General features: G+C 41.2%; 1 protein-coding gene across 2 annotated transcripts; it reads left to right on the forward strand.

The window, feature by feature from the left end:
* The first annotated feature begins 1,220 nt into the window (after positions 1-1,220).
* CUNH5orf34 (chromosome unknown C5orf34 homolog) lies at positions 1,221-27,414 on the forward strand. 2 transcript variants are annotated; one of them, XM_089495875.1, is made up of 14 exons: positions 1,221-1,299; positions 5,421-5,649; positions 7,620-7,709; positions 8,169-8,333; positions 8,448-8,785; positions 14,344-14,445; positions 14,897-15,017; positions 16,397-16,488; positions 16,846-16,915; positions 18,286-18,456; positions 21,619-21,713; positions 23,780-23,872; positions 26,129-26,169; positions 26,598-27,414. In XM_089495875.1, the coding sequence occupies exons 2-14, from the start codon at positions 5,455-5,457 to the stop codon at positions 26,831-26,833; spliced, it is 1,809 nt and encodes a 602-aa protein (XP_089352001.1). In that variant the 5' UTR covers positions 1,221-1,299; positions 5,421-5,454; the 3' UTR covers positions 26,834-27,414. The 2 variants fall into 2 exon arrangements, with proteins under 2 accessions (XP_089352001.1, XP_089351995.1); XM_089495869.1 differs by having other exon boundaries at positions 8,169-8,785.
* Positions 27,415-27,914: the final 500 nt, after the last annotated feature.

Consider the following 27,914-nt stretch of genomic DNA (forward strand, 5'->3'; position numbering starts at 1 on the left):
TTGAGAAGCACTGCTCTAGATGTTCTTACCGTTCCTCTTCATTGGCTAGGATTGCTAGAAACTGCATTATAACAATTTTGGAAGCAGCCCATGATCCCCATCCCTGGATAGAAATTGAGAAAGTCTGTTCAAGATGCATGGGATGATTCTTCAAGCCTGCAGCCTCCTCTTGGGACTTCAGTTTACCTTCAGATCCTATGGTTATATCATCTGGTCAGGATGATTTATTGTTGTTATTATTATTATTACTAATGTTTATTTCTATAGCACCATAAATTTGCATGGCACTTTACAGGCAGCATCAAAACAGTATATATAACCTGCCGATCGTTATGTAAAATCTAAAAGTCATAAAATATAAACTATGCAAAATGAAGTAAGGGATCTCTCTTAGTTGTGAGTTAGAAAACTTTCTGCTTCTTTCATGTCATGGCCAGCCTTTTATCTCACTGATTCTTGACCCACGGATTCAGGCATCCACAGCTTGAAAATAGTCAGAAGCAATACAGATTCCAAGAGCAAACCTTTTATATAAGAGACACCATTTCACTGTTTCACTGTATTTAATGGGACCTGAGCATCCATGGATTTTGGCATCCTGGAGCCAGACCTCAGCAGATGCCAAGGGCTTGCTGTGTATCGACTGAATAAAAGGCCACCAAACACAGTGCTTGGGGGTAAGGACTCCCCATAGAGACAGAAATGGCTCGACGCTATGGAATCCTGGGAACTGTTGTTTGTTCTGGCACCAGAGCTCTCTGGCAGAAGGCTGTAAATGTCTCACAAAACTGTTGTCAGCACCTTTGAGACATCTGGGTCCAAAACACACTGCAGAAATAATCCGGTTTGACACCGCTTTAAAACTGCCCCGGCTCAATGGTTGGGAATTCTGAGAACTGTAGTTTTGTGAGGCATTTAGCCTTTCTCTGTCAGAGAGCTCTATGGTGCCGGAACAAACTACAATTCCCAGGATTCCCTAGCATCGAGCCAGGGCAATTAAAGCGGTCTGAAACTGGGTTATTATTTCTGCAGTGTGGCTTCTTCCAAAGTTCCTGAGGGAAGCCTGAGGAGGAGAGCGCGCAGCCCCGCCCCCTCGGAAGACCGTTGGTCCCCGCTGTTGCCGAGGCCCCGCCCCTTTCGCCTTGGCCCCGCCCCCGGGCGGCCTTCCTTCCTTCCTTCCTTCCTTCCCGCCCGCGCTCTCTCTCGTTGCTTTTCCCGCCTCGAAAAGGAGGAGAGGAGGAGTTCTGCTGCTGCAGTTCGGGTCAGAGGCGCTCCTTTCCTAGCTACTGTGTTCTCCAGGTGTGTGTCTGAACCCTGGCCCCCCTTTTCATTGGGGTTTCTTGGCCCTTTTCTTCAGAGGGGGGCTTGCCATTGCCACCCTCTGAGGCTGAGAGAGTGTGACTACTTGGCCAAGGTCACCCAGTGGGTTTCCATGGCCGAGGGGGGATTCGAACCCTGATCTCCATAGCTTAGTCCAGCTCTAACCAGGGGGCTGTTCCTTCACTGCAATCATCATCATCATTATCCAGGAGGCCCCCATGAACAGGGGGAAATCCTCTCTATTTTATGTTCTGCTGCAGAAATAATCCAGTTTGACACCACTTCAACTGCCATGGCTCAGCACTGTGGAATCCTGGGAATTGTAGTTTATTGTGGCACCAGAGACAGAGAAGGCTAAACGTCCCACAGAACTACAGATCCCAGAATTTCCCCGCATTGAGCCAGAGCAGTTAAAGCGGTGTCAAGCTGGACTGTTTCTGGAAAAGGAAGACGTTTTTCTCAGTCTGGCACTGCAGAAATAATCCAGGTTGACGCAGGGTGACCAGATGCCATAACTGCAAAGGAGGACAGTGCACCACAAAATGTAGGACACTCGAGAAAAATGTAGGGTGTTACAAAATATAAATTTATGCTTCTTAATCATGCTCCAAATGGGGAACTTTGCAGTTCCTCCTGGACAGAAGACTGAAATGTAGGACATGTCCTGGAAAAGGAGGGTATCTGCGCACTCTATCCTAAGGTGATGCTATCACAGGGTTTTCTTGGCAAGATTTGTCCAGAGGTGTTTTGTTGTGGCTTTCCTCTGGGGCTTGACATGGCTGAGCAGGATTCGAACCCTGGTCTCCAGAGTCATAGGGCCCATACAGACAGGCCAAAATAAAGCTGCTTCAGGTCACTTTGGAGGTATGCTGTTTAAATGATACATGTGTCCTAAGAGGCCAGAAGCTGTACCAAAGCCATACTCCAGTCCTAAGGACTGCTTCTGGCCTCTTAAGTTTAAACAGCATACCTCCAAAGTGACCTGAAGCAGCTTTATTTTGACCTGTCTGTATGGGCCCATAGTTCAACTCTCAAATGCAAATCCCAGGATCCCATAGGACAGAACCATGGCAGTAAAAGTGTGGTTAAATTGTTATTGCATAATGTGAAAGGGCCCTTAATGGGGCTTATTGCAAATACATAGCATTGCAAAAGCATTTTATTACTGTTATTTTTATAACAGCTGAGCCGGTGTGGTTTAGTAGTTTGAGGATTGGACTATGACTCTGGAGACCAGGGTTCAATTCCTGGCGCTGGCATGAAAACTGACTGGGTGGCCTTGGGCAAGTCACACTCTCTCAGCCTCAGAGGATGGCAATGGCAAACTCTGCTCTGAAGAAACCTGCCAAGAAAACCCCATGATAGGGTCTTAGGGTCGCCATAAGTCAAAAACAACTTGAAGGAACACAGCAGCAACAAGCAACAAAACTAAAACAAAACACATCCCAAAACCCCAACCAACTCTTTTAATCTGTTCCAGTGAATGGATAGCGTTCGGCCTGATCTTTTACTTCTTATGATGTGGGATATGGAGAATACAACTCCACTTACTTCTCCAAGCTAGGTGCTCATGTGCTTAGCTAGGAAATGTTAGTTTTTGGATAACAAGTCCCAGAATCCTCCAGCCAGCATGTTGTTGTTGTTGTTGTTGTTAACTGCCCTTGAGTCAACCCTCAGTCCAGCTGAAGCACAGAGTCAAGAACATGACGAGGAGTCAGGTAGGTCAGATAATCAACAACTCCTGGAGGGTTGGGCTGAGAATTTATACAGTGGGCCCTCACCTTACGCGGGGATCCGTTCCAGATCCCTCCGCGTAAGGCGAATTTCGCCTATGCTCAAGCCCCATTGGAAACAATGGGGCTCGTGCGCGGCGGCGCGCAGGGCGCAACGGGCACGCGCGCCCATTCAATTGAATGGGACACTCCGCCCCGCACGCACCCCGCGGCTTGAGCACGTATGCTCAAGCCGCGTAAAGCACGCCCGTATATGGCGCGGGCGCGCTGTATATCAGAAACCCAACATAGCTGCTTTATTATCGTTTATACTTGACTATAAGTCAACTTCATGCATAAGTTGAGGGCAGGTTTTGGGGCCAAAATTATGGATTTTGATATGACCCATGGATAAGTTGAAGGTAAAACTTAGGCGCATGTAACAAAGAAACTAAAGGATGAAGCAAAGCAAAACAATGCCAAAGAACATACAAAATTCTGATAGGCATAACTGTGTTTACACTGAAGACTGAATGGATGAGAGAGTGGAGTGGGGTCAGTACTTCCAGAACAGATTATGCTCTCCTTTCACCAGAGGATGGTTCTCTTTTTCAATAAGAATCAAAGTACAGTACTTACATTGACCTATGGATAAGTCGACTCTGGTTTTTTGGGCCAATTTTTGATTACAATTTCTAGTCCTCTGAGACCTCAAGCCCTTTTTTTGTCGCCTCTCAGCGAACGCAGGTAGGGGTAAGTTGTCTTGGTATATGACTGGGCAGAACTCTTTGCCAGAGCTGGTATTGAACTCTGCTCTGTATCTGAAACGTGGCTCTGGAACATCCACCTGCTTTGGTTCAGCAGCAGGTCTCAGCAGGTCCATTGCTTCAGTCCATGTCCATGTTCTGGAAGCAGGGCGTGACACTTCCTGCCTCATCCTCCAGAGCCCAGATTCAGGGAGTACTCTCTATAGTGCAAAGCACACATGGGGACTTGTTTCTCCTGCCACTGTTTCCAGAACCCCGGTCTCCCTGACCAGTCATTCTACCCCATGAGCTGTACCCTTATTGAGAGAATGATCTGATATAATAAGATGGAATTATTTGTCCACATGTTGATGCTCATGTTGGAAAAATGGCATCACTTGCACACAAGGGAGAAGCATTGGTAAGATCCAGAAAACTGCAAGGTTTGCAAAAGGACAAAAAACGTGAAGCCCCAAAACAAAGAAAAATAAAAATTTACAAACAAAATGTTCAAGGCAGATGTCCTGAAATGACCAAGTTAGCATCAAGAATGAGTGACTAGCAAACACTGACAGACAGTTATGTGGGGTTTGTTTTGTTTTTTTATAAAAATAGGGTGCAGGATGGGTTACTGTTTTCCCTCCTGTCCTGCTGGAAGGGTTTGTAGAGGTGTCTGAGTATCCACTTAAGGAACAGGATGCTGGACTGCACGAGCCTGTGCTTTGACCCAACAAAAGTAATTGCATTCTTATTTATAGTGGGGATGCAGTAGAGTACTCCAGAAGAGTGGTATGCCTGGTTGTCTAGCTGAAATTCTGGACATGTTTCAGATTCTGCTTGTTTAGTATGCAATGAGAAACTGAACTTAATACATGGGTTCGTTATCTGGGGTAAGGAATGTCATACACAGGATCTCTCTCATCTCATCTAAATCCCTTGAAAATCTGCTATTCCTGCCAGATGGTATGACAGGTGGAAACTGTGTGGCCTGGAGGAGAGGGAGGGTTCCTGCTCAATCTTTAATACTGGCACCAACCCTTAACCTTCCCCATTGGCCAAACCTCAGACATTTTTTTGGTTGAAAAAAATACACAAACAAGCTTCAGAACACTTGAAAACTCAGTATCAAAGGGCCCCTCACCCTGAAACAGCAACTGCTCACCTCTCTCACTGCAAAATGTCCCAAATGATGACTGTGCAGAAGTCATGCACTATTATTTCTGGTGGTCCAAAATGACAGCCAGCATGAAGGACCCGAGGATGTGTTGCACCACTGAAAACTGAAGGAGATGAAAACTGAATAGTGTGCTCCTATGGGTTCCAGAGTGTATCTGCTCCAATTGTGGGTACGCTTAAGGGAAGACAGTTTCAAATTTCTAAACTTTTAACACTGAGGGATTGACCCTGTCTCAATCACTCTTTCAGCCAAGGGTCACGAACTTCACCTATACCACCCTTAGCTTTGAGTAAGTACAACCAAATATAAACAGTGCCAGTTTGCACTTTTCAGGAAGCTAAGTTTAGTAATTCATTATGCAGGCTGTTCTACACTGTTGATGGCTGTGAATACATGCACAGAATCAAAGCTGGCGCATGTGTTATATATTTGTACCCCATTAAATTCTCTCTCTCCTCTTTGCAGGTTCTCTCTGAATCAATACCTTTTATCTGTCACAATGGCGTCAGAGAGCCTCATGATCCTTTATGAGGATGATTCAGTAGAAGTGCACTATATGGATCGTTCCAAGTTGCTCCTTTCTCCTTGTGGATCTGAATTTTTATTTGAAAAGGCAGTTCCTGCCTCTGCCCATCCCATGCAGCCTCCAGAGAGGGTTCGTCAGAGGACACAGTTTGCTATTAGCATTTATCGGGTAAACAAGAACATTTCTTTATTTTCCCAAGCAAAGCACCAAGAGGGGAAAGAGAGAGAACAATGTGGCATAGTAAGGTGGTATTAGGGCAAGTTTTCATCAGCTTGCAAGTAAATTCCAAAGAAAGGTCTGTTTTCATGGGCAATGCAAAGTGCTGAGCAAAATGACTAATGCTGCCTTTCCTGAAAAGAAAATAGAACAGATAGTTTAATATTTGAAAAGAATCAATGCAGATATACCAAGCAGAGCAGCAGATTCTCTTTCTGTTACAATTGTTTCCAGTGATTATGGTGTGAGTGCCATTGATTATATAGGAGTTTATCACACGTGAAGAATTTCTCTTAATTTCAAATGAAAAGAAAGTGGGGCCAGAACGCATTCATGTGAATTTGCTAGTTCAGCGAATTTACGTGAATTCGAATTGCATTCGAACTGACTTCCCATTGCCCGAAAATACCTAGCCATTGCCCAAAATTGTGTGTGATCACCTCTCATGCAATAACATGAAACCCCATGATTGCGTTCGGACTGACTGCCCATTGCCCAAAATTGCGTGTGGCAGTCTATCATGCAATAACGTTAAACCCTATGATTGTGTTCGGATTGCCATTGGAGTATACTTCCAGTTTCCCTTGTCTGATAAACTCCATAGCCAAAACCCATGTAGAAGAGAAAAAAAAGAATAGGCTTAGGTGAACCCAGGGTTTATAAAAATGCAAGAAAATTTGAAGGGGGAAAGGAGGGAAACTCTAAGTTGGAAAACTCCCAAAACAGACATTTGATGGCAAAACATGTCTAATATCAATCAAATGCTGCCTGACTCTTGAGCAGGAGATGGAAAAAGGAAATAAATGACCTTTAGATTGTTTTGTGTAGGATCTTGGTTCATCAGGCTGAAATGCTTACTGAAAAGTCAAGAAACGGGGAATGAGCTTCCCTGAAAAGCAGCATGCTTACTGTTGTCATTCTACACAAAAACTGTATTGGGTGATAGCTCAGGTGGTCCGGTGAGATGCATGATGGAATGTTAACCAGAATCCTCTGCAGCATGGAATAGTTTTGTGACAGGCATTCCTTGGCCTGATGTTTGGGGTCCAAAACGCACTGCAGAAGTAATCCAGTTTGAGACTACTTTATCTGCCATGGCTCAGTGCTAGGGAATCCTGGGAACTATAGTTTATTGTGACACCAGAGCTCTCTGACAGAGAAGTCTGTCTCACAAAATTACATTTCCCAGAATTCACTGGCACTGAGCTAGGGCAGATAAATCAGTCTCAAACTGGTTTATTTCTGCAGTATGTTTTGGATCTGAATGTATCAGAGCCTCAGGAAGAAAGCTATCTTCCTGAGCTGTTCTCCCTGAGACTTTATCACTAGAAATGTGAAGAACTGAATATGAGCCATATGTACCTGCAAGGCACATGTACCCCATAAACTGCCATGTACTCAAGGATCCTATTGCATTGCATGTTTTGAAGGAAATTTCAACTGCCAGTTTGAAAATTTGCATATATGAAAACAGGGAAGCATCATCTTGTTTTGATGGCAACATAGCTCGGGTTGCACAAATGGTACCTTTATCTTCCGGTGCATAGTGCCCTAGAAATGTCTCCTCTTTTCAGGCAGTAAAAATACAAATTATAATGAATTAAATAACACATGAATCCTAAACTCTGTTGCCTTATTCTGCCTAATAGTTGGAATCCTTTATAATCCTGCAGTTCTGTGACTCAAAGGCATGACTCATAGTCACTGCAATATGGGAAGAGCAAACATATAATATAAATATGTATATACATATAAACACTACATATATAAAATAGTTATATAAATATAAAACAGTTTGAGGGGAAAACACACATTCTTAATGGCCATTCCTATAAAAACAAAAAAATGAGGAGAGTGAGCGAAGTGGATATTTTTGGTAATCTACAAATTCAGATACATATTTACTATTTTTTCCCTCCTAGTCACAGCTTTTGCGAGCAATAGATTTCCGGAATCAATACTCTGATCGTCCCTGTTTACCTTCAAGTATTATACCTGCTGAAAGGAAGAATGTAAGTTTTTGGTTTATGTGATTTTTACACCCCAAAAAAGTGAACTGCTGATATAGATCTTTTTTTCTTGATTTAAAGACAACAGGGTGGAATAATTCAAATACATTGCGTGGTGTATATACCATGGGTAGGCAAAGTGGAGCCTGCAGGTCGCATGAAGCTCCTAGGATTGTTTTTCTGGCCCAAATTATTATTTGATATATTTTCACCTAAATGAATTTTTCTCACAAACATATTCATAACCATTGACAAATAATAGCAAAATATCAACATAAGAATTCTTAAATCTTCTCATATTGGAGGAGGCAGGATGAACCAGTCATAGCCAGACTATGGGCCTGCAAAATACAAGCTGTGTTTCTTAGTAATTATATGTCAGTTGTCTTGCGTTGTCAAAATTCGGGCACAGATTTCTACTGAAGATGAAATAAGACTATAGCTCTGCTTTGCCTTTCACAGGTTCTTTTCACAGATATCTCTGAAGCCAAGTGGCCCAGTCCTGATAATGCTGAAGGGACAATAACTGTGCAGAATGGCAACGTGACAGTCTCTTCTTTAGATGGCCACACATGCCTCTTCTTACCAGAGCTTCAGCAAGAGTTTAGAGTGGAGTTTTCATGCAAAGTTAGTCAGACGCTTTCAACATTATTACCACCTTTGGAGAAGAACTGCAGTAAATTGATCCAGGGTTGTTCTAGAAGATCCAGCCAAAATTCTGTGTTAAAATTGTCTTCTCAGCAGCTGACAAAAAAAGAGAAGGACGACATCCCTAATGCAGAAAATCCTGTTCGAGAAAGCAATTCAAGATGTATGAGACAAGATGAGATTCCAGGGGCTTTCCAGACCTCATCTGAATATTGTAGGATTACACAGCATATGTCAGTGTCCTCCTGCCCCAAAGAATGGAAGTACCCTTTGTCACTGGCATTTAAGTTTTATCAGTCAGCTCAATCTAACAAAGCAAACGAAGATGATGGGAATATAGGTCATGATTCTTCCGAGTGGGACATGTCTAAGGCAGTCACTTATTTACCCTCAGCTTTACCTCTCAGCTGTCATGCTCCATATCTGCACAGGTAAATTATTTTTAATCTTTAATATATACTTGCATATATCCTGCTTTAGATCTTCTTTCCTCTAAGGCAGCTAATGATCTGCTGAAACTCAGCAGTAAACAATCAAATGCAATTGCAGTTTCCCACATGCAGATATTAATCTTGCAAGCACCAGGGTGTAGCTAGCAGAAAAGGTAACCTGTATGTGGTTGTGTTGATCATCCTCTCCCCTCATCCTCTTGTGATTTGACTGGAGACGAGAGGCATAATCGCTCTGAGGATTATGTATTTCCACATGAAAGTCCTGAGCAGACCAGAGGGACTGAGTTTCATTTTCTCCTTAGCCAGCCATTGTTAACTTTTAAACCTGTGTATCTTCCTCCCCTTTGCTCCAAACTTTATGCCTGGGTGAAGCTAGAGTTTGGAAAAGTCCCATGGGACTGCAGAATTCTGAGACCTGTAGTCCAAAAATAGATCTTTTCCAAGCTCTCCTCCTTCCTTTTCCTCCATCACCCCAACACATTCAGCCACATTGTGATTAGTGTTTTATTCAATTTTTTAAACAACAGTATCTGTTAAAAATATTATGAAAAATGAGTTTGATATAGAACAGGGGTAGGCAACCTGCGGCCCGCAGGCCGGATGCGGCCCGGCGAGGCCTTGGGACCAGCCCCAGCCCAGTCCTGCCGCCGATTGCCGCCGGGGCCTTTGGCCTCTCGCTCGCAGGAGCAAGGGGGGCAATTGTCTATAGACACCTCAGAAACATGCATTTATATTAATTTTTTTTAAAAATCAGCAAAAATTTTTGCGTGTCCTCCACTTTTTTAAAAAAAGTTTCCACCATTTGAAAATGTTGTCCTACATGTGTCCCAGTTTATTTATTTATTTAAATTTATAAAATATTTATTTATTTATTTATTTATTTATTTATTTATTTATTTATTGGCTTCAGCCCCCAGTTGTCTGAAGGACAGCAACCCAGCCCCCAGCTCAAAAAGATTGCCTACCCCTGATATAGAACAACTGGTAAGCTTATTACCAATACTAATAAGGGGGAAATGCTGCAAGCTTAAATACTTGGTTTACAAAGGAAATTTCTCTGAAGATTACCATAAAATTAGTATGGCATTAATGTGGTGAATGTTAAAATCACTGGATACCCTTAAGAAAGCTGTTATCTCTTAGCCTCAACTTTCCATCTGCAAAATGGGAATAATAGTGATGTCTCCTGGAGTTATAGGCATGCAGTTTGCATGCCAAAAATGTTATAGACATTATAGTATAAGAACACTTGCTCACACTCAAGGAATAATGTGTTGAATAGTGGGCCAAGAATGTTTTTCAGTGAATCTGTAGCTGATAATTGCTTTGATTACTAGGGTGCATCCAAACTACACAAATATAGCACTTTAATACCACTTTAAATGCCATGGCTCCATCCAGTGGAATCAGCATGTCTCTTTGGTGAGGTATTTAAATTCACTGCTGAAAAATTTCAGTGTTGCGTTTTGAGATACCATTGTCATTATCGTTGTGTGCCTTCAAGTCGTTTATAACTTTTGGCAACCTTAAGACAACCCTATGGCAATTTTCTTCAGAAGGGTTTTGCTGTTGCCATCCTCTGAGGCTGAGAGAATATGACTTTCCCAGGGTCACACATTGGATTTCTTGGCTAAGTGGGGATTCAAACCCTGTTCACCAGGAGTCATAGTTCAGCACTGAAACCACTACACCATACTGGCTAAAGCTGTCTAATGGAGAGTGCAAGTATTTCAGCAAACTAAAAATCCCAATATTCTGTAGGATGGAGTCATGACAGTTAAATTGTTAAATCTGTACTTTATGAAGGCTTCCCTAGACAGAGCAAGCTGTCTGTTTAATATATCCATGCTATAATCCAAAATGCCAGAAGATCTCTTTTGGTAACTTCATATAAGATATAAATAAAGTGTTAGCAGAGAGAGCTACAGCTGTGTTAGTGAATTCAAGCCTTTGAAATATCAGGATGCCTGAAGGAACTCTTTCTCCACCTTTTAAATGCCATTGCATTGTTTATTTATAGCTTGCTGTTTCTCCAGAGCTGTATCTCATTGCTGTCATGCTGAGAATCTTTTACTTAGGAAAACAAGAAAGCTAGCATTATAGGAAACAAACTGTGATAGGAAAGACAACAGAAGCCCTGCTTAACTAAAGTAGAGGTGCAAGGATCCATGCTTTCTCCTAGCATCTTAAGAACAAAGCCAAAATGTATCTTCTCCAGCAAAGAAGTTTGTGAGGAGAGGGGAAAGTGGCTTCAGCAAGCCTAAGGGGCCATTCAGACTACATTAAAAACCGGGTTTGAAATCGATTCTTCCACGTGAAGTTCATATTGGGCCCAATTCCGTCACAATCCATGTCGGGGCTTGCACAAGGAAATGCCCCTTACCCCGGGGTATCCAGAATCGGGTTAAAATCCGTCTTTTCTCAAAAGAGCCGGGTTGCGCGAAATTTGAACTTGCCCTCGTTCATGATCGGGGCAAATTAGGGAGGGATTAGGGTCAGGGGGCGGGCAGAGGTCAGAGCATTCCCTCCCATCATCAGAAGGGAGGGGGAGGGGGAGGAGGAAAGAGGCGAAAAAAGGGGAATCTGGATGCAAAGGGTGACAGGAGGAAAGGGGGAAATCAGGGGTGACTTTTGGGTTGCAGAGGGCTGTCAGAGAGAGGTGGGGGGGTGGAGAAAGTGATGAAGGAGGAGGAGGAGGAGGAGGAAGGGGCCGTAGGAGGAAGGGAGCCATGGAGGGGATCCTAAAATGGAGCAGGAGGAGGAGGAGGATGAAGGAGCTGGGGGAAAGGGTCAGTGGGCATCCCCGAGGAAGGAGAGGGTCTGAAGGAAGGAGGAGGAGGAGGATTTCCAGGGGGAATTGGGTTGCAGGGCTACGCTGGGGCATGTAGGGAAATCAGACTGCTTATTGTCAGAGGGAGGTGGGGGTGGTGGAGAAAGCTCAAAGGGAGGTGAGGGTCGGAAGGAAGGAGGATTGCCCAGGGAAGTAGGGCTGTGGGTCCAAGCTGGGGGATGTAGGGAAATCAGCCTCTTTTGACAATTTATGCGCATTATTTTTTGGGTGCTTGCTTGTTCTACTTTCCTCTTGCTCCTGGATTATTATTATTATTATTATTATTATTATTATTATTTGTGTTATATGAGGATGCTACAGAAATGCCTGCGCTGCATTTCCCTTTTATTCCCAATTCATTCCATGGGTCTACTTTAGTTGGAACTGACAGGTCACACTCTCTCAGCCTCAGTGGAAGGCAATGGCAAAGCCCCTCTGAAGAGAACGTAGCAAGAGGAAAAGAGTCAGTTCAGTTCAGGTCAAAGGCAGGGCATGAACGGAGCTCACATCAGGCACCTCACCCCCCCCCCCCTTTTCATATTTTTTAAAAATTATTTTTGACCAAATATGCGCATGATTTTTTTTCTTGAGGCAGATAGAGCAGGGCTAGCGGCTTGTGCACTTTCCCTTTCATCTGCTCACTTCCAGCAAAGGGGAAATGTTGTGAATGCAAATTTTAGAAATGTTGCAAAGGGCTAGACTTACAATTCGAATGTTACATTTTTTGCTCTTGTCAATTAGACAACTTTTGCTACTGAATTCAGAGGCAGCCCTGAATTGCTTTTAAAAGCAAAAAATAGAATGCATGGCAATTGCATCCTTTTCTGGCATTTCCAAGGTGAGGAATTTATTAGTATTATTATCATTATTATTATTACATGTGTAAGAGGCATTCTGGGGGGCAAGGAGTGGGGGATGCATTAGCTTGCATGGGATTGAAAATGGGGACAGGGGCAGATCTGACCCAAATGCCCACATATACACACAACACACAAAAAAGAGGTTTTTAAAAAATTGACACTTTGGGGCATTTTGTGCATGGCTCTTTAAAAAAAGGAGGGGGAGGACACTTCCAATGCCCCTGCAAAACATCACCATGACAATCGCTTGATTGACAGCAGGTACCTTTGACAGCAGGCACAGAATGCATTCGATTTAAAATGCCCCTCTTTTGTAGTGGGCACTTGCTAACAGAGAGATTCGGGGGAGGGGCATCTGAATCAGCCCAGTTCCTTCCAGATCTTTGATGCCAGTCTGAATGGGGCCAACAACAGTTGAGGGCAAAAGGAAGATCAACATAGGCCGGAGCAAACAAAAACAAAGGACTGTCCAGGAAACTCAAAGAGATCTCTATCACCTTTCCCCACCCCAGCAAACATAAACACCTTCATTGCAAGCAAAGTTGCACCTTTTCACGTTCAGCATCAAGGTGCAGTGATGGAAGAATAATACTGTTTTGTTTCAATAAAAGAGCACAGGATCAAAGTGTATCAGTACAATCATACTTTCAACAGGGTGCACACATGTGTTAAAGAAACTGTAATTGATTATTTATTTATTTAGTAAATTACATGTTGTTTGTGTTCCTTCAAGTCATTTCTGATTTATGGGGACCCTAAGGCAAACCTATCACAGGATTTCCTGGGGCGGAGCATGTGTGACTCACTCAAGGTGGGTTTCCATGGCTGAGTGGGGAATCAAACTCTGATCTTCAGAGTCATAGTCCAACACTCAGATCACTCTGCCTTATAACAAAGCTCTCAGGGTGGCTTACAAAAGCATTAAAACAAGTTACACAATTTAAAACATTAAAGTAATTAAACTAAAATGTATTAAACTGCAATGATAAGTTTAAAACAGATTGAGAAGATTGTGAAAGTTTTTAAAACTATGTGCACCAGATCTGAGATGAGTTTGATTTCCTGCTCAGCCATGAAACTCACATGCTCTCAGCCTCAGGGGAAGGAAATGGAAACCCTTTTTTGAACAAATCTTGCCCAGAAAACCCCATGATAGGTTTGCCTTAGGGTAATCATGAGCTGGAAATGACTTGAAGGCTCACAACAACAACGAGTCCCAAAGGAATTTGGCACCTAAATGAAATGAGTGTTGGCGCCAGTTGGGCTTCCAGGGACGTGGCATTCCACAGTTGCGGTGCCAAAACTGAGAAGGTCTTCTCCAGTGTCTTAACAGGTTATTCATCACACTGGTGGTCATGGAAGAGCCCCCACCATCAGATCTTAATCCTTAGGCAGGCACATATGGAGAGAAGCACTCTCAAGTATCAAGGTCCCAAGCTGTTTAGGGCTTTAAAAGTCATCACAAGTCTTTGAATTAAGCCTGGAAATGTATGGGCAATCAGTTACACTATAAACGATCATTAATTATATGAATACCTTTTCAGTTAGTGGAGAAATCTTGCACAAACATAGAAAGCCTGAGGGTTTCTGCACAGATGCAGAAAACTGATACACACTTTTGAGAAGAGTTTTCTGAGGCTGAAGTCAAATACACAATTATACTGGGAACAAGTCTTTCCAAACACAATAGGACTTCTTCCTGGAAAAGAAAAAAGAAACAGGCATGAAACCGGGTTGAAATTGGACAGCTGCTTAAAAGCAATATTTATTGTACAGTGCTTCTTGGATTCTGTTAAGGATTCCAGTTGGAGTTTGCATAGTGAATGTTCTGTTTGTTTGATCCACAGGTGGAATTTCAACGATTTCTTCCAACCGAAACAGGAAGATAATGAATGTTATTTGCACTCTCAGCCAATCAAAGTTCTGTGGAACAAGGATGTCATTTACAGGTTTTCAAAGACAGTAACAAAAAACTTGTGTTGTGTTTGCATGAGATCACAAACATGATTGTTGACAAAGGAAATTTTAAAAATCAACAAATTCCTTTCCTTAACTTAAAGAATATTGATATGAGTAGCACTTGGAAAATAATATTTAAATATATCAGCATAGATCTAGAATTTCCCTGAGTAGGTTGCAAGGAGTGGAAGTTCATTGTTTGGTGGATTCCTCCTTCCTCATGTAGCCCCAGAAAATCTGGTCTGGAGGTATTTTAGGGGGGATTCAGCAGAAAGAGAGGATTGATGAGAAACAAATATTTAATGGAGAGGAGTTGCTAATAGCGGTGACTTGGAAATTTCCCCATTGACTAGGTTTTTTCCCCCCAGAAGGTGAGTTTTATGTAGATTGCATGAAATAATAAAAAACTTGGAGAGCCTAATGAACTGTACCTTTCCTTAGATTTTTTCTTAGAACTAAAAGCATAGACATTTACCCTGGTGATGGATCAGTTTTCAAATCAGAAGGTTCCTTTTGGGGAAAATATTTCACTCGCTATTATATCAAGGAGCAAATAAAACAGGTAATTGACAGACTTTTATCTTTTAAGTACCTTCAGATTCAAGAATTTTATAAAATTAGCAAATAACATTGGATGCTGATGTAAATGAACAACAGTTCTGTGACTGGTGTTAAGATATGTACTAAATATACTACAGTTTGCATTGTACTTTTCTTGTCACTGGAGGGATGACAGGAGATAGAACACACAGGAATCTGTCTTCTTAGTACTACTAATGAGATATTCACCAAATGGTGGAGATGTTTGATAACTGCAACCATGGCTTAGTTCTCTCATCAGTAGTTTACTAATGATTTACTAGTATGGGCATTGCTGGAGAATGATGGGAGTTGTAGTCCAACACTATCCAAATTCTCCCTATCACTGGCCTTCAGGGGATTCAGAAATTCAGATCTTCAAGGGATTCAAACTGAAATACGTCCCAGCTTTGTGTTGGAGATGCTGGAAAAGGAAAGATGTCACAGATTGAATTTAGAACCTTATTGCATGCAAAGCCTGAGCTTTTCTGTGGAATTCTGTTCTCTTGTTGTCACTACAGGATTTCTGCAATGGTCAACAATGTAATCTTGCATGCTATGTTCTTCTATTTTTCTCAAGGCTACATCAGAAACCAGCAGATATCCAACAGTTTGACATGCCATGATTACAAAGACTAGCTTTCTCCAACCTGTGGCCCATTCACGCTACAGAATTATGGCACTATTATTACACTTTAATTGCCATGGCTGCATCCTATGGAATCTTGAGTTTTGTCATTTTGTGAGGCACTAGAGCGCTCTGACTGAGAATTTTAAATCTCTCTCCCTAAACTGCAAATCCTAGGATTCCACAGTTAAAGTGGCATAATAGTGCTATACAAAAGGATCTCGTAGCACCTTTGAGATTAACTGAGAGAAAGAAGTGGGCAGTATAAGCTTCTATAGACTTAAATCTACAAAAACGTATGCTACCAACTTCTTTCCCTCAGTTAGTCTTCAGGATGCTACAAAAACCCTTTGCATACTGAACCATTCTAGGAACCAGCTATGTATTTGAATAATACTGCTATAATTATGTGGTCTGAATGAGCCCCTGGTTGCCTTTCAGGTGGTTGGGGGATGTTGAGAGATGTAGCTGAACATATTTGGAGCGTACTAAATTGGGAAAAGTTGGTGCATCCAAGTGTTTGAAATGGCTTGCCATCAGGTGAACAATTTGGTAAAAACCAGCTGTTAAAATCATGTTGTGTGTTCTTTGTTTTTGATTTGGTAAATTCTTGGGACAAACTAGCACTGTATTACAATGTGAAAATCCTTTGGGTTTAAGGACAAGGTTTATAATTACTAGATTGGGTCTCTTGCTTAGTGTTCATATAAATATACTTTCTTTCTTTCTTCAAGAGAGAAGAAACGATGTATTCCGTAAGCAATCTGCCTCCTGATACACCTGGGAACCTCTACTCTGTGTGGGCCATTATTACACAAGCAATCAGGTGAAATAGTTTGGCTTTGTACTTTTATGAGATATTTATCTATTACTGATTAATTAATGACTGATCTACATTAATTTTATGCTGCCTTATGATAGAATGTGCAAAAATGTGTTACATTTCACTCAAAAGGCAATAAAAAGTTACCAGTAAAAACACATTATATTCAGATGCTTAATTCAAAATGGAGAGTCAAAAAGTTAAACCACAAAGTCAGGTTAATCTAAAATGCAAAACACAACTTTAGTTTAAATGATCATGTACTATCAACATATATCCAGTTTATGTTAACTTAGCTATAATAATAGTTTTAAAACCCTGTATGGCATTAAGAAATATGTGCTTATTTTTCTTACCTAGAGTTTTTCAACATGATCTTGACAACATGCTTTCGTTAACTCATAATTACAATGTTTGCTGCTGGAAGATGGTAAGTAAGTGGGGAAAAGCTGGCATTTTGTAAAGCAGGAATAAGCAGTTCTGGGTCTCTGGACGTTTTGAGGCTGCACCTTTTGGCAGCGTAGCCAAAAGTTGAGCCAGTAATGGGTCATAAGAGTAGCAGTCTGGCTTTCCAATATTAGGAGACACACATTTGTCTGCCCCTGTTGTAAGTTATTGCATGGTCCTTACTTGTGAGAAGACTCCATATATCTTAGCATGAATCATAAAATCATAGAATCGTTGAGTTGACCACAAGGGCCATCCAGTCCAACCCCCTGCCATGCAGGAACTCTCAATCAAACCATCCCCGACAGATGGCCATCCAGCCTCTGTTTAAAGACCTCCAAGGAGGGAGACTCCACCACACCCCGAGAGAGTGTGTTCCACTGTTGAACAGCCCTTACTGTCAGGAAGTTCCTCCTAATGTTTAGGTGGAATCTCTTTTCCTGTAGCTTGCATCCATTGCTTCGGGTCCTGTTCTCTGGAGCAGCAGAAAACAAGTTAGCACCCTCCTCAATAGAACACCCCTTCAAATATTTAAACAGGGCTATCATATCACTTCTTAACCTTCTCTCCTCCAGGCTAAACATCCCCAACTCCCTAAGTTGTTCCCCATAGGGCATGGTTTCCAGACCCTTCACCATTTTAGCCGCCCTCCTTTGGACATGCTCGTTTCTCAACATCCTTTTTGAATTGTGGAAGGATCCAAGCATGTACATTCCTAGGCAACCTGAAGATTCAGAGCAGACAACAACATTGTAAAAGATGTATATTTTTAAAGGGTCAGTGAAAATGAAATCAAATTAAAAGTAGAAAAGCCTCTGAATATACTGGGAAACCTCAGCATAAAATCTGTGCATCCTGGTTGTACAATCCAGTTGCTTCTAGGTAGTCTTTTGTCTCCACACTAGCCCGATTCAGTTCTGCTTAGCTTGATCAAGGTGATTGTGCCACAAACCCTCAAAGTGTGAGGAACCTCTTTGAGACAGAACAAAATTCAAGTTCAGACAAGTTCTTGGGGGCTCCATTGCAGTGATGGGTGAAGCCAAATGCAAAAGAATGAGACCAAAAATACCAGTATGTTTTGTTCAGCCTCTTACTACCAGTAACTAACCATTAGCAAATGCATTTCATTCTGTTAGAATAACCAGGAAAATGTACCAAAACTGAGTGGAGGTATTCATCTAGGCTCTAGGGGATCCAGGAGGGGTGGGTTTTACCCCAAACCCTGAGGTTCCTCAACCTTGCTTTAGTCCATGATCCAAAGCATTGATTTGGCTGATGAATACTGAATACTAGCATTAAAGTCTACATTGTTACTGAACATAATTTTGTCCCATGCGGTTTCTTTTGTAATAGTCTCCTGAAACAGGTGGAAGAGAAATGCTACCAGTCCCTTTGGCTTCAAAGATTTTTCCTAATGTGGGAAGATTTTTTGCATACTCAGATAATAACGTACATGCTGTTTTTTATGATGGAATGATTCTGAATATGATGTGGGATTTTAATTCTCATGATGAAGAATCACAGGTGAGTCTTACAGAGAGTTGGTTTAGTTTATGCCATGTCTGAAGTAAAAATACTTCCTGTTTTTCCTCTGTAGAATATGGGGAACATGTGTGAACAAATACAGTGTGACTGTTGCTTTTTCATTTCCACTGTTTTTTCATTGTTTTGCCAAAGCCAAGTAATGCTTTTGGATATGGAGACAACAGACATACCAGTGGTGAAAGGTTTAACAAGTTTATTAATTTAGCAAGAAAAATCTCTAGATTTTATAGAAGCAATCCCTATATTCTAGACCAAGGTAGGCAACTGTTAGAGGCAGGGGTGGGGCAGATTATGCCCTGGGAGACGTTGGGGGGGCTGTACTCCCCACCACAAAAAAGGTTCTTTGCCCCCAAATGTCCCCAAATGCCTTCTACAGGCTGTGGGGAGCATTTCTGCCATGTTTTAGGGCCATTTTAGGCCTACAGGAGGTCTTTTTTTTTCTTTTCAAAACAGCAAGTGACTGGAAGTCATTTCCAATTTACTTCCATTTTTAAAAAATGCCTTTCCTAGGCCTAAAATGGCTCGGGGGGTGGGGGGTGAGATGATGAAGATGCTCCCAATGTGCATTTGGGGGCATTTTAGAGGGAGAGAAAGTACTAAAAATGCTCACTCCTGTTCTAGATATTATAAAGAATTCCCATATAAAGTAAACAAATCCTACAAAGCAAACTCATGTCTCGTTTAGCTGTTGGGAGCTTTGGAGAAGCAATAGTTGGGCAAGTCTACAGGGCTTTACGTATTCAGATAATAAAACAGATAATAAAACAGAGTCAAAGGATATTTGAAGTTTTTCATTCCTGGTGATAGGATTCTCCAGTAGGTGGCAATCGAATTATTTATTAAGGGGAACTCAGCTGTACAGCAAAATGAGGAGAAGTTTAACATGCTCTTGCGAAACATTGGCTTGGGTTCTGAGTTCACAGAAGAATTCAAGGGAAATTAGTATCCAGAATAGTATTGACCTATTGGCGTCCCAGGGTGTTAGCAATGGTGGGGTATGATCAATAACCCTAGTGACCCCACCTTAGAGGGTGAAACAGAAAACCAATGTCATACCAAGTTACAGTGGACAGGAAGAAGCTGATTGGGAGAATCATAGAATCATAGAGTTGAAAGAGACCACAAGGGCCATCCAGTCCCCCTGCCATGCAGTAACTCTCAATAAAAGCGTCCCTGACATATGGCCATCTAGCCTCTGTTTAAAGACCTCTAAGGAAGGAGACTCCACTACACTTCGAGGGAGTTTGTTCCACTGTCGAACAGCCCTTACTGTCAGGAAGTTCCTCCTGTTGAGGTGGAATCTCTTTTCCTTTAGCTTGCATCCATTGCTCCAGGTCCTGTTCTCTGGAGAAGCAGAAAACAAGCTTGCTTCTTCCTCAATATGACATCTCTTCAAGTATTTAAACAGGGCTATCATATCATCTCTTAACCTTCTCTTCTCCAGGCTAAACATCCCCAGCTTCCTGAGTCGTTCGTCATAGGACATGGTTTCCAAACCATGACCATTTTAGTCGCCCTCCTTTGGACACGCTCCAGTTTCTCAACATCCTTTTTGAATTGTGGTGCCCAGAACTGGACACAATATTCCAGGTGGGGCCTGACCAGAGCAGAATAGAGTGGCAGTATTACTTCCCATGATCTAGACACTATACTTCTATTGATGTAGCCTAAAATCACATTGGCCTTTTTAGCAGCCACATCACACTGTTGACTCATCTTCAATTTGTGGTCTACTTGGACTCCCAGATCCCTTTCACATGTTGTCTCCTTAAGCCAGGTGTGCCCCATCCTATATCTGTGCATTTCATTTTTCCGCCTTAAGTGCAGTACCTTACATTTGAAATTCATTTTGTTAGCTTTGGCCCAGCTTTCTAATCTGTTAAGTCATTTTGAATTTTGATCCTCTCCTCAAGGGTATTAGCTACTCCTCCTAATTTGGTGTCATCTCCAAATTTGATAAGTATATCCCCAATTCTGTCACCCAAGTCATTGATAAAGATGTTGAATAGCCCTGGGCCCAGGACAGAGCCTTCTGGGACCCTACTGGTCACTTCTCTCCAGGATGAAAAGGAGCCATTGTTGAGCACCCTTTGGGTTCGGTTAGTCAACCAATTACAAATCCATGTAACAGTTGCCTTTTCTAGCCCACATTCTACATGCTTGTTTGCAAGAATATCATGGGGAGCTTTGTCAAAGGCCTTACTGACATCAAGATATACTATATCCACAGCATTCCCTTCATCTAACAAGCTGGTAATTTTATCAGAGAAAGAGATAAGGTTTGTTTGGCATGACTTCTTTCTCTGAAACCAGTGTTGACTTTTTGTGATTATGGCATTGCTTTCTAGATGTTCACAGACTCTCTTTTTAATGATCTGCTCCAGAATCTTTCCTGGTATAGATGTCAGACTAACTGGACGATAATTGTTGGGATCCTCTTTTTTCCCCCTTTCTGAAGATGGGGACAACGTTTGCCCTCCTCCAGTCTGCTGGGACTTCTGTTCTCTAGGACTTCTCAAAGATTATTGCCAATGGCTCCGATATTACATTTACCATTTCTTTTAATACCCTTGGATGTAGTTCATCTGATCCTGGAGACTTATATTTGTTTAGATTGACCTGTACTATTCCTGTAGATCAGGGGTAGGCAACCTGCGGCCCGCGGGCCGGATGCAGCCCAGCGAGGCCTTGGGACCGGCCCCAGCCCGGTCCTGCTGCCGATTGCCGCTGGGGCCTTTGGGGGGCAATTGTCTATAGAAGCCTCAGAAACATGCATTTATATTAACATTTTTTTTAAAATCAGCAATTTTTTTTGCATGCCCTCCATTTATTAAAAAGTGCCCTCCATTTGAAAATTTTGTCCTACATTTGTCCTGGTTTATTTATATATTTAATTTTTTAAATTTTTTAAAAATTATTTATTTTTTGGCTTCGCCCCCCCAGTTGTCTGAGGGACAGCAACCCGGCCCCTGGCTCAAAAAGGTTGCCTACCCTTGCTGTAGATATTCCTGTACTATTCTTTACTTATTCTGTGTTGAAATTCCCCTATTTTGTCCTCTGCTCCATTATTCTCAGTTTGAGCACCTTTTCTGAGAAGACTGAGGCAAAGAAGTAATAGAGTTTGCCATCTTTCCTTCCTAGATACCTCAAGATGCTATCACAGGCTGGTGTAAACTGACTTCTCCTGAAGGAGCACAGCAACTTATCCAGATAGATCAACCTGGGCTTTATGAAAGGTACTTACAGATTGTTTGGATAAACTCATGAATGTCTGTATGATTCTTAACATTCAGGGTTCGTTGAAGTTGTCTCAAATATTATAGGAATCCAGCTCAAAACCCCAAATCTTTATCTAATATCACAAGTTGTGGTAGAGCCATCGATTTCTTCACTTTTGCCTGGGTGATACACATCTTAACAAATGTTTTATAGACTGGATAATATTATAAATTTCTCTTACAGTACCTATAGTATTTACATTTGGGAGGGTTTTTTTTAAAGTGAATAATAATAATAATAAAGTTTATGTTTATGTTTATCTCCTTTCTTCCCTTGCTTTCTGGACGGGCATTACCTGTGACTTCCTCTTTTGTGGAGATCTTTTGTAACTAAAAAAACCCTTTTCTGGCTCGGGGGTGGGGGGTGGGGTGGGGGGGGCGGTATCCCTTCTTTGCTGTCTTGGTTGCAGGGGGGGGAGGACAGTAGCAGGATGTTGAGTTCCCTGGGATGAGACCCTCCTCCCCATCCATACCCCCATCCCAGGAGGTCCATTGGGGTAACAACATGAGTTACCACACTAGGAGACACTAGTGCTGCCATTGACAAAAAGTACTGTATTAACACAAGTTGTGTCAGGAAATGACATTGGTGTGGCCACTAGGGGGAGCTGTTGTGCAGATAATTTACAGCTCCAGTGGCAGCTAATGTGTCAGCATTCAAACAGGGCATCATCGGAATGTTGATGCAACGGTCAACTGTCAGTTCTCAACTGTCACTGAGTCTGTTACTGTGAGACAGTTGGTGCCTGAGAGTGGGCTGTGTCTGTTACTGAGATGCAGTGAGATGGTTGTGTGTTAATGTGGCTGCCTCAGAGGTTGTGTTATTGTTGGCTGTTGTAAATAGAGACGGACGTCCAATACACTGTGTATATCTATGTTGTAAATACTGCAAAGGAAGATTAAAGCCCTCGTTTAGAGTGAAGACTTGTAAGAGTCATTATTAGTTGAAGACATCTTCACAGATTCCTTCTTCTTGGCATCCTGTCGACGTGGTTGAACTCTGCAGGTGGTCGTGGTGGACACTGCGCGTCATTTCCATAGGTCCCAACAAGGGTTATGGGCGCAGCACACAGGCCACAACAAGTTGAACATAGCAAAGCAGATTATTTAATACAATTTAAAAAAAACTTATCATACTCTCTCATACACTCCTCCCCTAGCTAACACAAGCCTTTAAACACCACACATTAATTTCTCCATTCACTCATTCTTCCACCCTCTCTTTAACTAAACAACAACATCTGTATCAACTGACCTCCACCAACTTGCCGTGTGCCTTTAAGTCCTTTCCATCTTATAGTGACCCTAAGGCAACCCTATCATGGGGATTTCTTGGCAAGATTTTTCAGAGGGATTTACCATTGCCTTCCTCTAAGGCTGAGTGTTTTGTCCCAAGAGCGATGCTATGGACTTTGGGTGTAGTAAGGCCTCTGGCTCTCGGGATCACAGCCAGAACAAAAGACTTGTCCACAAATTTCTTAAGTTTTCAAAAGCTTTACTGGTTATAAACACAACAAACACGAAACTGATCTCCTCTTTCTCAATAGTCCTTCCTAAATACCTTGCTCTCTTCTTGATGGATTCTATCTTTCTTCTTCTGAGGACTATCTTTCTTCTTTTGTGGACTTATCTTTTTGTCAAAGGAAAATACTCTCTCCAGGTCTGACTTGGCTGAAATCTACTACACACTGAAACTAACTAGAGGGAGACAGTATAAGACCCTGGGATTTCCCACAATCCTTGTCTTTTTTAAAGCTGTAGATCTCTATTTTCCCTTCTAAACTAATACATAGAAAAGCTAATATAATCTCAACTAAATAGATGTCTCAAGAACATCAAAGATGCTCTGGAGGCATGACACTGAGAGACTGTAACTTGCCCAATGTCATCCAGTGGGTTTCTATGACCAAGCAAGGGTTAGAACCCTGGTCTTCCTTTTTGCTAGGGAAAAAGTGCTACGGCTTTAATAGGTACTTAATGTCCTCTCATAGTGAAATAACATGTTATCTTCCTTTCTAATGCAGATACATTACAACAGTGGTAGAGTGGTGCAGAAACTTGAATGAAGACAAAGAGAAATGCCTCGATATAACACAGCATGTTCCTGAAGAAAACTGGTATTTGTTTCCCTCTGCTTTCATTAACACAAAATGCAAAAGCTACTGGGCTTGTTTGAAGGAAAGAAGCCTCCTGTTGAATTCATTATCTTCAGGGTCTTTCTATAGCAACAGAGCTCTTCTTTCAAATTAAAAGACAGAGTATGGTCTGCCACCATTTGACAAGTTATCTAATATTTTAGTAACTCACTGTGTTAGGCAAAAAGACAACAAAAATTCCCTCCAGCATTATTTGTTTTATTTAAAACATTTTTACATTGTAAAAATCAAATCCTAACTTCAGGATACTGCACAATAAAACAGTGACATCAGCATTATAATATACGAAGAGGCAGCATATAAAACTATCAGGAGCCCATGTCCTGAATGGGGGAAGGAATTAACTGTAGGGTAGGGTAGTGGAAAGTTATGCCTTGCTGGTTACAGATCTGTCTGCGAGTAAAACCACAGAAAAAAAATACAAAAGCATTTCTTGTTATTTGCAGCTTTGACTTATGGCAACCTCATAGGTGAGAGCATTTATGTGCCCTGCTCATCAACAGCCCTGCTCAGCTCTTCCAAACTCAGGATTCTGGCTTCCGTTGAGTCTATCCATCTGTAATTTGGGCTTCCTCTTTTCCTACTACCTTCCACTTTACTAAGTGTTACTGTGTTTTCCAATTAGCCATGTAGTCTCATGATATGTCCAAAATATGATAACCACATATAGTCACTTTGGCTTCTAATGAGAATTCACTATTGATTTACTCTGTTGTTGTCGTGTGCCTTCAGGTTGTTTCCGACTTATGGTGATCCTAAGACGATCCTATCATAAGTTTTTCTTGGCAAATTTCTTCAGCGGGGGTTTGCTATTGCCATTCTCTGAGGCTGAGAGAGTGTGACTTGCCCAAGGTCACCTAGTGGGTTTCCTTGGCCAAGCTGAGATTTGAACCCTGGTCTCCCAGTGTCCTAATCCAGCACTCAAACCACTACACCACACTGGCTCTCTGATTTACCTTAGAGCTCATTTATTTATCTTTTTGGTGATCTGTGGTATCCATAAAACTGTCCTCCAGCATCCCATTTGAAATGAGCTGATTCTAATCCTGGCAGCTTTCTTCACTGTCCCATTTCACTGTCTTCATTTTGGATAGCCTCAACATAAGATTTGTAAGATAAAGGAAATTCAGGAGTGATTTATCATAATAATAATAATAATAATTAATAATTTGTTTTATTTATATACTGCTATTCCAAAGATCATAGCGGTGAACAGCAAGTAAGCTAATTAGCAAGTAAGCTAATTTGCCCCCAACAGTCTGGGTACTCATTTTAGCGACCTTGGAAGGATGCAAGCCTGAGTCGAGCTTGGGCCCTTTTGCTGGTCTTGAACTCGCAACCTTGTGGTTTTGAGTGAATGGCTGCAGTACAGGCATTTAACCACTGCGCCACCAGGGCTCCATATTGCTTCCATTTATGAAATAGTTAGCTGAAGTGCCACTGCTGTTGTTTCTTTAAGATCCTCTGCCAGTCTCTGTGTTAATCTCTCTCTTTCTCTCTCTCTCTCCCTCACACACACACACACACACAAAATTGCTGCTGCTGCCTTGTAATTGTTTGGCACATTTAATATAATTCCTCAACAAAAGCCATTCTGACTTGGGAGACCCTATCAGTAGCAATGCCACTGTCCATGTAGCCTCTTACCACATGGGATCACAGAATCCCACCACCACAGATTGCATAGTGCTAAGGCAAAAGCATTACAAATCCTTAAAATGACTGGCATCTAAGAGCTTATAAAGCTTATACTTCTTTGAGGATATTATTCCAAAGCCAGGGTGCCACTGCCAAAATGGACCTCTTCCTTGGTCTAAACTACACTGAAGAAATAATCCAGTTGGAGACTGCTTTAATTGCCCTGAATCAGTGCTAGGGAATCCTGGGAATTGTAGTTTATTGTAGCACCAGAGTTCTCTGACAGAGAAGGCTAAATATCTCACAAAATGAATTCCCTAGCAATGAGCCAGGGCAATTAAAGCCGTCTCAAACGGGGTTATTTCTGCAGTGTGTTTTGCACCATTGTGCACTTGCAGTTATGAAACCAGTTGGAGCACATGGGTAAGCAGGTATACTCATGTTGTGTGTGAAGGACAAAAGTTATAGATGTTGTGTCTGTCATAGAGGATGTATCTTACATTTGCATAAAACTGTGGTGATGAGTGAAGTGAAATGGCATTTCCAGAAACATGTTCTCAATTCTGTTTGTTTTTATAGGTCTGTTGCTGCTGAACTTGAAAAAATAAAAAGATTCAATTGTATCCTTTTGTAACATGTTTAGAATCCATAAAATTATTCAAATATAAACTAGTAAATGTTCCAAAAGACTAACAATAATAGACCTTTTCTTAGTTCGGATCATTTTGTTAGTCAAAATGGTAGTACAGTATCTGAAAAGTATTGACAGCACAGCTCTTTTTGCATAATTGTTATATAATAAGCTACCTAATTGTGCTAGAAGTTTTCATTTTTAAAAAAGCAATTCTATGTTCTGCTATGTTTGTCTGGTGGAAGTGTTTTGCAGTGTGATCCTATTGATATCAAGGAAGCCTCACTGGTTCAGTGGGACTTCTTCCCAAGTGAAGGCTCATGTGATGGTGATACAAATGGCAAAATAATTCTATCAGTTTCTCCTATTGGGTTTTTCTCTTACATTCATTTTTTCCTTCACTATACACAACTATAGTTTTAGTGGAGAACAGCAATATTCCATGTATGGTTCCTGCTGAGAAAAGAATTCCATCCTCCAACAAAAATAGGCAGAACAATTCAGAAGCAAAGCTTTTATCTGAGGATATTGGTGAGAAGAGTATAGCTGAAACACTACACAAAACTTCAAAGATTATCAATGATATTGACTCTCTTTTATCTTCCTCCACAAAGCAAAACATGGCCAAAAGTATTTCACATAACACTGGTTGACCTGCAAAGAAAAAAAGAAATCAAGCCTCCACAGTCAGGCAATAGAATGGTTCGTCTTAGTTTAGTTACTTCATAAATAATCAAAGCATCTTAATAGTAGAACCAAAGATTAGAGGGTTTATTTTTATAATGTCAAAAGTGACTTTTTAAAAATATCTCTGTAATGAATTAATTAAAAAATGTAAAAGTTAATCATAATTTTCCTCATATATGAAAATCTTGCTGCACTGACTGAATTTTCAGATTGGTAACATGGTTTTTTGATAGTGAAAATATCAATGAAGACTGCAGGAAAAAAATCTGCAACTGTTAGGAAGATAATTCCTAGACATCTGGTCAGCTAGGTCACAACATTTTACTCAACTTTACATTCTGGTGACAGATTGTCAAGCAAACATATCACAAAGTTCCCTTGTCACTTTTTATTTTTTGTGCCCCTGCAAGAGACGTGTCCCAGTTTCACTGCATGACATGAGGTTTATCCTTATTCATTGATCACTTGGATCTCCATCAGTTCATCAGTTGTTGGAGCCATGTTTTTAACTAAATGGATATTACTAATAAAACCTTGCAAAATTAAACTGTTGAATATCCTATATATATAAATCAGCAGGAACAGACACCATACAAATAGAGCTGCTTCAAGCTACAGAGACAGAATCTGCTCTAGTTCTAACTAAAATCTGTGAACAAATATGGAAAACTAAGCAATGGCCCACAGATCGGAAATGTTCAATATACATATACTCCAATACCCAAGAAAGGGGACACCAAAGGTTGTTACTACAGGACTATTGCATTAATTTTCGATGCAATCAAAGTGATATTCAAAATTATACAACAAAGACTTTTACCATATGCAAAGCAAAACATTTGATTTTTCTTTTTTTATATATATAATATTTATTTCATTTTTTGAATATAAGACAACCGATTAAATTATTACAGTTATACTTCTTTAGTTCTTTTCCGTACATCATCAATGTTTCTCCCTCTTTACTTCCGACAGTTTCAAAAAAAGAAAAGAAAAAAAAAACACCAAAGGACATTACAGTATACTTTTAACCACGGAGAAAGAGAT

The sequence above is a fragment of the Sceloporus occidentalis genome, unplaced genomic scaffold (genome assembly GCF_023333645.1).
Source record: "Sceloporus occidentalis isolate IW3139 unplaced genomic scaffold, rSceOcc1.0.p SCAF_1, whole genome shotgun sequence".
NCBI classification, from domain to species: Eukaryota; Metazoa; Chordata; class Lepidosauria; order Squamata; family Phrynosomatidae; genus Sceloporus; species Sceloporus occidentalis.